Source organism: Musa acuminata, chromosome BXJ3-10 (assembly GCF_036884655.1).
Source record: "Musa acuminata AAA Group cultivar baxijiao chromosome BXJ3-10, Cavendish_Baxijiao_AAA, whole genome shotgun sequence".
Taxonomy (NCBI): domain Eukaryota; kingdom Viridiplantae; phylum Streptophyta; class Magnoliopsida; order Zingiberales; family Musaceae; genus Musa; species Musa acuminata.
This window is the reverse complement of record NC_088358.1, coordinates 22,556,581-22,568,610: the sequence shown is the minus strand read 5'-3', so window position 1 is coordinate 22,568,610 and position 12,030 is coordinate 22,556,581. Positions and strand designations below refer to the sequence as shown.

The 12,030-nt window shown below is 38.3% G+C and overlaps 3 protein-coding genes across 3 annotated transcripts; 1 reads left to right on the top strand and 2 right to left on the bottom strand.

Moving 5' to 3' along the window:
• Window positions 1-206: 206 nt before the first annotated feature.
• On the top strand, window positions 207-2,945 carry LOC135650474 (proteasome subunit beta type-2-B-like). The gene is made up of 3 exons (XM_065169844.1): window positions 207-420; window positions 526-649; window positions 2,372-2,945. The coding sequence occupies exons 1-3, from the start codon at window positions 263-265 to the stop codon at window positions 2,702-2,704; spliced, it is 615 nt and encodes a 204-aa protein (XP_065025916.1). The 5' UTR covers window positions 207-262; the 3' UTR covers window positions 2,705-2,945.
• Window positions 2,946-4,652: 1,707 nt separating this feature from the next.
• On the bottom strand, window positions 4,653-5,209 carry LOC135651392 (uncharacterized). The gene is made up of 2 exons (XM_065171457.1): window positions 4,876-5,209; window positions 4,653-4,678 (listed from the first exon to the last, which is right to left on the bottom strand). The coding sequence occupies exons 1-2, from the start codon at window positions 5,207-5,209 to the stop codon at window positions 4,653-4,655; spliced, it is 360 nt and encodes a 119-aa protein (XP_065027529.1).
• Window positions 5,210-5,212: 3 nt separating this feature from the next.
• LOC135651179 (TATA-box-binding protein 1-like) lies at window positions 5,213-12,030 on the bottom strand. The gene is made up of 10 exons (XM_065171063.1): window positions 11,924-12,030; window positions 11,610-11,716; window positions 11,262-11,349; window positions 10,028-10,099; window positions 8,856-8,906; window positions 8,652-8,696; window positions 8,453-8,545; window positions 7,983-8,084; window positions 7,827-7,898; window positions 5,213-6,142 (listed from the first exon to the last, which is right to left on the bottom strand). The coding sequence occupies exons 2-10, from the start codon at window positions 11,693-11,695 to the stop codon at window positions 6,125-6,127; spliced, it is 627 nt and encodes a 208-aa protein (XP_065027135.1). The 5' UTR covers window positions 11,696-11,716; window positions 11,924-12,030; the 3' UTR covers window positions 5,213-6,124.

Sequence of the window (12,030 nt, the reverse complement as noted above, 5' to 3'; positions counted from 1 at the left end):
TCATATAGAAAGAACCTAAGTTGACCTTTCCCCCTAATTTAGGAATTGGGTTCAGCCACACCCCTTCAAATCCGAATCCGAGCCCAAGCCCAAGCCCATATCCGAATTGGGTCTCGCCCTTGCACCCGACCCGGCCCACATTGCCTTGTGCCCCAAGTCTCTCCGATTTGGGCAACTCGATCGCTTGCGACACTATTAAGCCTCCTTCGCCTCCTCTTTCACCGACTACGGAGAGAGAGAGGGAGAGAGAGATCGAGAAGAAATGGAGTGCGTGTTCGGGCTGGTAGGCGACGGCTTCGCGTTGGTGGCGGCGGACACTTCCGCGGTTCACAGCATCCTCGTCCACAAGTCCAACGAGGACAAGGTCATGATCCTCGACTCCCATAAGCTCCTCGGCGCCTCCGGCGAGGCCGGCGACCGGTCCGTTCCCATCCCCTTAATCTTTCATTTGTTTTTCTCTTCTCGCTCTTCGTCGGTCCGTGCCCTCTGATTCGCCGGCCGACGGCCGTGATCTGTGTGTGGCAGGGTGCAGTTCACCGAGTACATCCAGAAGAACGTCCACCTCTATGAGTTCCGGAATGGCATCCCGCTTACCACCGCCGCCACTGCCAACTTCACCCGCGGCGAGCTTGCCATCGCCCTCCGCAAGGTCCGTCCTTCTTACCCCGTTTGCCCTCCTTCTAGGGTTTCCATTCGATATATCGATCCTTGATCTGTCGTTGTGATGCGATGCGCAATTTTCCTCTTTTTTTTCTATTTAGGGAAAACCGAATCAACAAAATTTCTTTCTTCTTTCTTTTTCGTGACGTAGATTGTTGATTGGTAAGACAATGTGGTTGATCATTGAAATCGAAGCCAACTAAGTGATTTGAGCGACCAAATCAGTGATGAGATTGTGGGATTATCGGTCTTTTTGTGTCAGCTCTCTTTCTTACTTATGCCTTTAAGGTTATTTGTGATTTACATGACTAGGGTGATGATATAATTGGGTAGGTTGTTCTATAGATACGAGTGATTTAGGTGCTTAAGTTTTGAGAACTGCAAGTGATCATTTTGGAGTTGAGATTCTATTAGCTAGAAAAGAATTAGATGATTATGCCATTAACTCATTTGCAACACAAAGTTGTGGGTTTGTTTGAAGTCAGAATGCAGAGAAACTGTATCTAGAGCAGGTTAGTGGTCATGAGTTTGAAGTAAAAGTTGGCAAAATAATATACTAAAATGGGAAAACCTTTTCAGAGTTTCATGTTAATTACCATCATGTTCCATAAAATCTGAGCTTTAAATCAATGCATGAAAGAAAAAGTAAAGATAGATTTGCTTTATGTTAAATTTGTGTGTTATATTTAAGCAAAATGCACACAACATGCTTCTAAAAGAGGTTAGTGTCAGGAGTTATAACCAAAACCTCATGCCATCAACCAAAATGGAATAATCCCTTTCAGAGTTTCAAGTTAACCACTAATTTTGCCTTAGCATTTGAGCTTTCATCAAAAATTGGAAAAAGAAACTAAAAATAGGACTGCTCGAGTCACTTAGCAGCTGCCAAATCTCAAACAACATAGAGATCTGAGGCAACCTCCACCGCAGCTTAACATTGGCCCTGCAAAAACATTCCTTATTTACAATGTTGAACCTTTATTGGAACCCATGCAAGAGTCTCTTAATTTTACAAATTTCTTTTTCACCACAAAACACTTTTATAACTTTGCTTTTTTTTGTTATCTCAACCGCCTTTGCTGAATCTCTTTGACCTTTGGTGGCTGCAAACTATCTAGATACCTGTTAGACATGGAAGTCATCAATGGATTTGTCAGCATAAGGAGTTCTCTTCATTAAGCCATAGAATCTTACAAGTTTGCGTTAATTTTACCAGGTTTAAGAAGTTTTTGGTTCGACGTTAGTAAATCAGTATCACAAAAATGTGTCTTCCTAAGTGATAATATCTTAATAATTTATTTTCTCCAATATGTTTACCCCACTTTTGTTTAGCATAGTTTTTGTTCGCGCTATATATTGTTTTAGATAGACAATGGTAGTTATCTTGCTACTTCCTTTTATAAAAAAGTTACTCTTTCCCATATAATTATTCCGTAACTATGCATGTTAGATGCTTATAACTGGACTTGAATCTTCGACCACTTAACCGCATATGAAATTCACTAGAGATAATTATCCTGATACTCGATACGTGAGTAACTTTCTCATTAGTAAGTAGTATGTAATGATGAGCTTCATATCACATCTTGTAAGTACCGATCTCTTGTTTTCGAGAATCTGCTTTTGTAATTATTCAATCGTTTTATAATCAGTGTTTATTTGGGATCGGATGTCATGAATTTTAAGCCTTATCGTCTTCTTGGTTTCCCAGAATCCATATTTTGTTAATATTTTGCTGGCTGGATATGACAAGAATATTGGCCCATCTCTCTACTATATCGATTACATTGCTACTCTCCACAAAGTTGACAAGGGCGCATTTGGTTATGGATCCTATTTTACGTTATCGATGATGGACCGACATTACAAGAGCGGGATGTCATTAGAGGAAGCTATTGACTTAGTTGACAAGTGTATCATTGAAATCCGATCCAGACTGGTTGTTGCTCCTCCAAACTTTGTGATCAAGATTGTCGACAAGGATGGAGCTAGAGAATATGCTTGGCGTGAATCAATCAAAGATGCAGGTGTTTCTGCAGCCTGAGATGGTTACTATGTTTCCTCAAGCAGGTGAACCCACCTGGACTATTTGGCTGATGAGCTCGTGTACGCCAAATTGTGGTCCGGACATGATTTGATGTGGTGTTAGTTTTAAATGCTCTTCTCCTTTTTGTGTTCATCAAACTCGTACTTTTTCACAATCGCAAATCCATACTATCTTGAAACAAGGGCGAGTTATTTGCGACAGAAAGTATTTTAGTCAAAGTAATTTGCTTATTTGCTTATTTCCTTTCGAGTACTGTTTCGGTGTAGCTGAATTGTCTAATGTTTCATGACATCGTTCACTGATAACTTGCTGAATTATTTCCCACTCCTACTCTTATCAGCCATTGTCAACCAGTAATTCAAGGTGAATCTCAAATGTTTCATTGTGAGTTGGTTTTGACTTTAAACAGGTGGAAATCGGCGAGGAAGGATTCATTGTGTCCACAGTATATGTTTGAACTTTTCAATGTGATTGATTCATGTTGTCTTTGACCTTAAAAGTCCTCCAAGCAAACGTAACTCTTTCAGCACCCCCATCATCTTCACTTGGCTGGCCATGAGAGTGATAGCTCGGACTGATCGGATTAATGTGATCTCATAATGTAGTGGATGAAGGATTGTATTGTTAGCATATCATTGTCGTTCTTCGTTTTTAGTGTGTAGTGATAGGTCTCCTCAGCGGTATCTGTGCGACAGAGGTGTCATAGTTGACCGGTCTGAACCGACTTCTCCTAATCGACTGTTCATTGGAGAATGGATACAAGAAATTATGCAGATAAGCAATCTTGTAGTAGATCTGTTTCCGACGTGGAGCTTAGTCAGCGTAAGAGAGAAGGTTAAGGTTGGAGGTAAAATATCATCTCATTTAATAGAAAAGAATGCGATGAACTGCTCGCTGAAAGAGACCATTAAACGTTCTGATGTGGATAAGAACCTGCAATTTAATTTCTGTCACAGTCCCCCTTTCACATGTCACTGACTCAAAATAATCCAAAAAATTTGGTCAAAATGATAAGAAATTTCAAAGGGGAATTGAGAAACTAATTCCATCTCATGTATGTTTGATGTGATGAAGCCTTGGATGGGTTGCAAATAATCCAATATCCTCAACAACAACAAAAAAAAGAATCTTTTACTTTGGCTTAATTCACTGGGGAAAAAAATAAGGAATCTAAAACTTTTGTCCATGCCTCCTTTTCTTCTAGTGACTTCTTGTGATCTTTCCATCTCATGAACAATGTTTGATTCTGAGGAACACATTACTGCAGTAGGTGGGGGTAATGGCAGCAGATGCTTTCTCTGTTAGTGACACCAGCAACTCCTTTTATTAGGTAAATGGAACATGGTCAATGATTTGCAAGTAGAAGCAATCATGCTTCCTCACTGTGGAACCTAATGGGCACTGATTGATGCAACAATGGGGCTCTTGTTGCCTTACTTTATAATCAACCTGGCCTTTGCATCATGATGATTTCAAGGCCACTTAGACACCTTGATTACCAAATCTAAATGGGGCAGCATTTAGATTTTGTTCCTCAAATCTTTTCAGCATTGTTTGTAGTCATACACAGCTACATAATCCAATAATATATAAGGAGGGGAAATCTGAGTGCTCAGAATTCAGGTTTTGGATTAGGAAAAAACAAAGTTTAAAATATTTCCAATAAATTATTAGTGCCCAAATTGAAATAACTGAAATTTTACATAAATGAAGAGAAAGGAACAAATCAGTACAAAGTGTCCAGAAAAAGGGTATCAGAAGTAAAGGTAAATAAAAGGCTTTTCAGAATTGTCCAATGAAAGTTTTGATGAAGAGTCAGTCAGTCAGTCAGAATCTGGTAATTGGAACATAAATAATTTGTATTTCCATGGAAAATAATAAAAAGGTTTTTGATTGGCCACCAAGGCATCAGAAACTAGACTTCTCATCACTCATCAGACAAAGGTCAGTCATTCAATTCAAATGCAACACCTGCAAATGTATTGAAACATTCATGCAATCCTCAGAATGTGTCTGCTTCATTGAGCAAATCCTCTTTTCATTGCAGAGAAGCAGCACGACAAAGGAAACAAAGAAGAGAAATGAAAGAAAAGAAACTTCTCAGCCACAAAAAGCTAAGACTACTCAGTAGAACAACGCTGAGTTCTCTCCTACTTGAGATGAGTTACCCATCCTTCCATATTTCTTTGGAGATGCTACTGCAGGTGGCTTCGATGTAGATTCGTACTCTCCGGACCTCCTCCTCAGCATCTGTCTCATGCCATCAGCCACCCCAACTGCTGGATTCGACGTAGATTTACTGCAGAAGAACATGTGATCCCTTATAGCCTCCTCCACTGCATTGCTCTTCTTCCTCCCCCTGCTTGACTCATCTCTCACCACCTCAGAGCAGAGTCCACACAGCCATTTGCCATCGAAGCTGGCCTTCACACTTCTTATGTAGCCCTCGGTGCATTCCTCTTGCAGCCCGCAGCACTCACACTTGACTGACTCAACCTCCATGGCTACTCCTGCTTTCTTTGGAGGGGAACTTAGTATGTGAATTATGGTGTTTAAGTAGTGATAGCTAGTGAGTGGGTGCTGTTGGAAGGGAAGGCTTAATGTAGGATAAATTTTATAGCTGGAAGAAATATAAGCTTGATTTGCACCATGTTTTTATGGTGGGACATGAAAACTTATCCTTGCATTAAAGACAGGAAATGGAATTGGATTTGGGGAACTGCACCAACAAGTCACTAGTCTTCTTGCACTTCTGTAGGGCAATCTATTTGGACCACTGTTTCAGTTTTCCAAAAGATTTGTTGACTAGAATTTTCTTTCCTCCCTTTGTGTCTTTTGTATCAAAGGAAAGGGTGTATGTTATCTTTTCAAGACATTTCACAAGAAATATCTTGCCACAATGGACTAGATAAGGCCAAGAGATAGATTTTATGATGAAGTGTCATAACTTGGCAACAGAGTAGGGTGTAATCATATACTTTAACTATCTGTACAGTGATTTATTTCAACAGAACGGAAATGGGTAAGTTAGATTGGCTATTCAGACACAGAAAATTTCTCTTGATGATGAAAGGAAACCAAAGGCTGCATTATCAATTGGCTATCTACATTTCCAGTCAATGAATGCTTGAGATCATGAATTGGTCTTATGCTGGAGATGAGCCAAATGACAAATCAGAGTAAGTAGTGACTCTACAGATTTTTCTGTCATGTAGAATCAAAAGCCCAAAGCAACAATTTTTTAACAAGAGAAGTGACTTTTATTGATTATAATTTGTATGATAAAATTCTACACAAACTCTCAATAAGAACCAGAATTCACAAGTCTTTAATGAGCTCTAGCATCTACCTAAACGATCCTTCATATGTACAGTCGATGGATTATAGCAACTTATCAAAAAGCCACTTGGACCTGCTTCATTGTCCTGATTGTGTCTGCATACAACGATATAATGGAAATGAGAATTTACTAAAATATCATAAGAGATAAATTTGGTGGGAAAGGGAAAAGAAAAAGGAATTTAGAAGATCTTTCATGAACTGAAAAATAAACATAACCATGAGGCAGAGAAAAGAGAAATCCATTAGTGAGACATTCTAGATATGTTTCCAATACCCAACTTCAATAAACTGTAAGAAAAGTCTTCGTCATGGCTATTGGAATGATGATGGCAACCATGTTTTTAATTAAACAGTTCACCAAACTACATACACACAATGCATCAATCAGCGAATGCACCACAGAAGCATGTATGAATATAAAAGATGCAGCAGTTGTGGTCAAAGACCACTCCAACAATACTGGAAAAACTAATATTGACTTATCATGGAAGCAAAAACACAAAAGAACTAAAATTATCTGCTGATGTTGATGATTTTGGATTATAAGTAACCATCTCTGCAGACTTCTTTTGAGTATCTTCACCAATTGCATAGCAATAAACGTTTGAAAGTATTTAAAGATGCTTCATCAAACAAAAGATTAAAGTATAGCTAACAGCATTACTGACAGATGGTTCCATTTCTACCAATGGCTATAAATCATTTGTTGAAACGGTTTCAAGCAAGACCAAATTCTATGCTTGGCCTAGTAGATTATCACCAGTGATTTAAAAGGCACTAGGCGTCAAAAGGCGCCAAGGTCCAAAAACGCCCGAGGCGCTAAGCGCTCGCCCAGGCGCTCACCCGAGCGAAGCGAGGCGCTAAAATAAAAAATATATATATATATAATTAATAAATATAATTATTTAAAATTTTAAATTAAAATATACTATTAAATTAAGAAAATCTATTAACAGTATTGAAAATTAATAATTTCAAATAAACCTAACAATATTAACAGTATACTGTATATTGTTAACAAAAGAAGAAGGAAGTGCAAGAGGGTGCTGAGCCTGCTGACTGAGAAAAGAGGAAGCGGCAGCGGCAGCGGAGTGTAAGGAGGCAACGGCAGCGGCGAGCGGTGACAGCGGCAGCAACAGCAGCGAGCAACGACAGCGGCAGAAACAGCGGCAAGCAGCGAGAGCGGGAGCAGGAGCAGGAGCGGCGAGCAGCGGGAGACGCGAGCGACGATAGCGGCATTGTTTGCGAGCAGCGACAGCGGCGAGCAGCGGCAGCAGGAGCAGGAGCGAGAGCGGGAGCAGGAGCTACGAGCAGCGAGAGGCGCGAGCGGCAACAGTGGCAGCGTTTGCGAGCAGCGATAGCGGCAGCATTTGCGAGCAGCGACAGCGGCGAGCAGCGGGATCGGGATCGGGATCGGGAGCGGCAGCGGCAGCGGCGTGGGTTAGGGTTTGGTTGTCACTTATAACAATTTTAGTTGATTCGATTGAACCAACTAACCATCGGAGACCGAACCAGAGCTAAAATCCTGGTTCGGTCGCCTTGGTTAACCCAGGCGCTCGCCCGAAGTGCCCAGCGCCTAGGCTCGGGCAAACGCCCAGGCGGCGCCTGTTTGAAGCGCGCCACCTGGGAGATTAGCGATGCGCTCGGGCCTCGCCTCGCCTCGCCCGAGCGCCTTTTTAAATCGCTGATTATCACTAGGCCAAGATTGTTTCGAGTCACACAAGTTTTCTATTTTAATGTGAGCATGCACATATTGGATTGCAACAATCTTCCATACCGTTGATATCTTCATGAATTCTTTAAGGACCGGATAGATACTCTCGAATGCAGTGTATATGTCATCTCTCACCTAAATCAGATCAAATATCATGAATAAAGGTGTAGATATCTATAATGCAACGTTACATTTGAATTTTAGCATTGAGAACATCACCTTCGCACCAGTGAGGACAATCTTTCCGGAAACAAAAATGAGAAGTACAACCTTTGGTTGTTTCATCCGATAGATCAGACCAGGAAAGAGCTCTGGTTCATACTGTTAATAGGCAACAAGCAGCTGCTCTCAGAAAAAAAGACCCACAATGTGTAAGACTATAAGTGCGATAAGGAAGCAAATGTTACAAAACTCTGTTGGTTCATCATATTTGATATAGTATCAACCTCAGGAGAGCAATTACATGTGTTCATACTGGAGTTAGTTTAATAGATGCAGCATCCTGATTTTGACCAACCTACTAATTTAGATTGATTAATAACCCATGAGCATGGTATCTGGGCCTAAATTGGGAATAGTATAATGTGTTTGCACTATGAAACCAAAGAAAATTGGAATGGAGAAGAAGAAACCATATGAAGATACAACTGAAATAAATTTTTCTTGAGCGTATAAAAGAATGAACTTACAGTACAGAAAGATTGATGAGAATAGGCAAGGCCCTCAAGCCTTATAGGAAATTTTACATCGCATGAACCAACAATGTTCTGGATCTTGAAATTCTATATGCCACAACGAAAAACAATAGAAATCTAAGGAGATATAATATAAAAAAAAGGGAGGGGGAAAGTAGAAAACACCAGGAACTTAAATTACATGACTAAATACCTCAAATTTAACTGGGAAACCTATCTTCTGGATGATACGAGCATACTGAAAACCAGAAGAAGTGATAACATCAGTGATTTTAATGATAATAATCTAACATTGCTCTTTGCACAGGTTACAAACCAGCTAATAAACTCTAAAATTCATACTGTAAGCATAAGGTCCAATTTTGAGAATGGAAAATATCATCAAAGTAATCACTACCTTCCGCGCTGCAAGGTTTGATTGCTGCTCGCTCTTTGCTCCTGTACAAACCTGACAAAAAGAGCAAAATCTTCATTGTAATCCTCATCATAGATCACAAGCACCAATGTTTTATCAAAGGATAAAAAGATCATGAAAGATGATAGATTCTTTAACTGAAATAGTAACATGAGTTTCCAATATCACTCAGAGATATTACACTGGAGCAAATTTATTTAGTTTATCCAATTGTATATTAAACAAACCTAAGGTTGAGATAATCTGAATCTGAGAGTACTCACGGCAATGTCAACAGAATAAGAACTAGGCATAATTTTTAAAGTTCTGTTAACCCAAGAAAAGCTCATTCCTTCACAGTTTTATCAACAAAAACAAGATCAAAAATGAAAAACCAAGGCAAATTCTAGGAAATACTATGTTAAAAGATATGTTCACAAATCATAATTAAATCCTATAATTCAGAGATTAGCACTCAAGGGATACAAAAAAAGTCTATAATCGTAAACCTTCAGATATGCAATTTTTTGCATGGTTATAAACCTTAAGACAACAGAAATTACATCATATAAGATAAAAATACAAGAAAAGCAACAACTGTGTATTGCAAATGCCAATCAATTAAATTAGCATGACATTCTTTTGTTACTTGTCCATGATGCATAAGGGAAGCACTTTTTTAGAGGTCATGATTTCAATGTATGTTTAAACAAAAAATTGCAGCTCTCATTTCACCAAAAGATTGAAGGTTCGAAACTTCATCTGACCAAAGTAACATTGTTATTCTATACTTATCGTTTTCTTTTATGCCATTTAAGCCAAACATACATATGATACAAATATTTCACAAGGGCGCAGGACCAGGTTATCTTTGTATTTTAACAGATACTTTATTCTTTTCCAGTTCAAACACCAGCTTTGCAAGTTTTGCAGCATGACAATGTCCTTAACAAACAAAAAGAGCAAAAGCAGGTAGAGAGTTCTTGCGTAAAACTTTTTTTCTTCTTGCATGAAGCATAAAAATTCTAACTACCAACAGAAATAAGCAACATGAGTAACAATTATGATAGCATAACATCATGGCATAAACCATTATAATAAAAAATACTATAACCAAAGAGAACAAATTAGGTAAGAAAAAAGTGATGTATATGTACATAATAAGTTCCGCCTACCATTTTTCCAGATGCAAATACCAAAGCTGTGGTTTTCGGATCTCTTATTCTCATAATGACTGCAGCAAAACGCTAAAATAGCACAAAAAAGAAAAAAAAAATCAAACAGCAAATCTTAGCACAAATCAATTTTACAAATAAATTAATGTTAAAGGTAAAAACAATGATGCTCAAATTAAAAGAAACCAATGGATGGTCACAAACATATAAGAATCTACATATAAGTTCCATGAAATTATCACTCAAATAATGGGCCAAAAGATCACTTAGAAAGGATGTCAAGATATTTGTTCTAAGCTCTATCAAGTAATTTTTGTCAACTAAGATTACTTGTGCCATATAATGGTCATTAAACTTGAAATCTTGAGATGATTATTAATTAAGTCAAGTTTTGTTGAACAGTCATAGTCAAAAGTATGCATCTCAAACTGAAGTTTGAAGTTTGTTTACTAGAGGTAGAGATTCTTAATCAATAATCCAAATCACAAGCAAAGAATTTAGGAATATTCAGTATGCTTTCTTTAAAAGACTTATATGCAGATATCAAATAAGCCATATAATGGCCGTAATATTTGTGCCAAATAATGGTCAATAAACTTGAAATCTTGAGATGATTATTAATTAAGTCAAGTTTTGTTTAACAGTCATAGTATATGCATCTCAAACTGACATGAACTCTACACAATGCAAATATGCTTCTGGATTTGAGAACATTATGTAAGACTCAAAAGTTTGAAGCTTGTTTACTAGAGGTAGAGATTCTTAATCAATAATCCAAATCACAAGCAAAGAACTTAGGAATATTCAGTATGCTTTCTTTAAAAGACATATATGCAGATATCAAATAAGCCATATAATAATGGCCATTATATTTGTGCCAAATAATGGTCAATAAACTTGAAATCTTGAGATGATTATTAATTAAGTCAAGTTTTGTTTAACAGTCATAGTATATGCATCTCAAACTGACATGAACTCTACACAATGCAGATATGCTTCTGGATTTGAGAACATTATATAAGACTCAAAAGTTTGAAGCTTGTTTACTAGAGGTAGAGATTCCTAATCAATAGGCCAAATCGCAAGCAAAGAATTTGGGAATCTCGTTTTCAGTATGCTTTCTTTAAAAAGACAAAAAACTCAGTTAGGATCGAGAAACATAGTGAAGCAACCAGTAAATCACAAAACGAAAAATAATATGCTTCATGATCTTAAACAATTTTTTTCTGCATACCTTGGGATTGTACTCTGCATTTCGAGCCTGAATAGCTATGGCTGGAAGGTCCAACCTACAGTCCAAATTTACCGTCGAAACAATATTCCTAAAAAAGACCAACGAACCATATAGGAAGAGCCCATGGACATCTAGTAAAATAGTTATGCAGTAAAGATAACAGAATATTTGCAAATTGTTCATATAAATACCGGGCGTCAGACACTGCTGCTAAGTTCTTGAGGTCCGTGTAGCCCATGATTCATAAACTTTGATATTTTCAAAACATATGAAACTTTTCTTCCGCAATCAAATTATAGTACTAACTAAATAATTTTCTCTGGAAAGAGATGGAAGCAAGGAACTTACTGAAATCTGGGAACAATGCCAGACGGATGCAGAGAGAGATCAACGGGCTGGCTTTCCTCCAAGCTCTGACCAACCATATTCTCCATTTCCAAAAACCTACCTTTCCCCTATGAGATCACACTTGTGCTTCAAAACTCTCAAAAAACCCTCAAATTCTCAACTAAAACGACCTAATTCAATCAAAATATTCCTCCAATAGTAACAGCGTGTCAGAAAAAAACCGATCTTTGCGAAGGAATACGGATGTTCCAACAATCGGAAACCGAACCCATCGACAATCTCGAAGAATTTATTTACTGGCTCCAAGAACGTACTTGTTGCGCAAATCCAGGGTTCCAAGGTAGTGACGTCTCCAGGTATAATCCACTGGAGAAACCGAAAAGAGTAGATGAATTTTGGGGAAGCGGAAGAGACGTATAGG

Coding starts and splice junctions, on each gene's coding strand:
- LOC135650474 (XM_065169844.1), top strand. CDS start 263: ATGGAGTGCGTGTTCGGGCTGGTAGGCGACGGCTTCGCGTTGGTGGCG. Junction 421..525: donor TCCGGCGAGGCCGGCGACCG/GTCCGTTCCCAT, acceptor TGTGTGTGGCAG/GGTGCAGTTCACCGAGTACA. Junction 650..2,371: donor TTGCCATCGCCCTCCGCAAG/GTCCGTCCTTCT, acceptor TTGGTTTCCCAG/AATCCATATTTTGTTAATAT.
- LOC135651392 (XM_065171457.1), bottom strand. CDS start 5,209: ATGGAGGTTGAGTCAGTCAAGTGTGAGTGCTGCGGGCTGCAAGAGGAA. Junction 4,679..4,875: donor AAAGAAATATGGAAGGATGG/GTAACTCATCTC, acceptor ATACATTTGCAG/GTGTTGCATTTGAATTGAAT.
- LOC135651179 (XM_065171063.1), bottom strand. CDS start 11,695: ATGGAGAATATGGTTGGTCAGAGCTTGGAGGAAAGCCAGCCCGTTGAT. Junction 8,907..10,027: donor TATTTGCATCTGGAAAAATG/GTAGGCGGAACT, acceptor TCTTTTTGTCAG/GTTTGTACAGGAGCAAAGAG. Junction 8,085..8,452: donor CTCATCAATCTTTCTGTACT/GTAAGTTCATTC, acceptor GCCTATTAACAG/TATGAACCAGAGCTCTTTCC.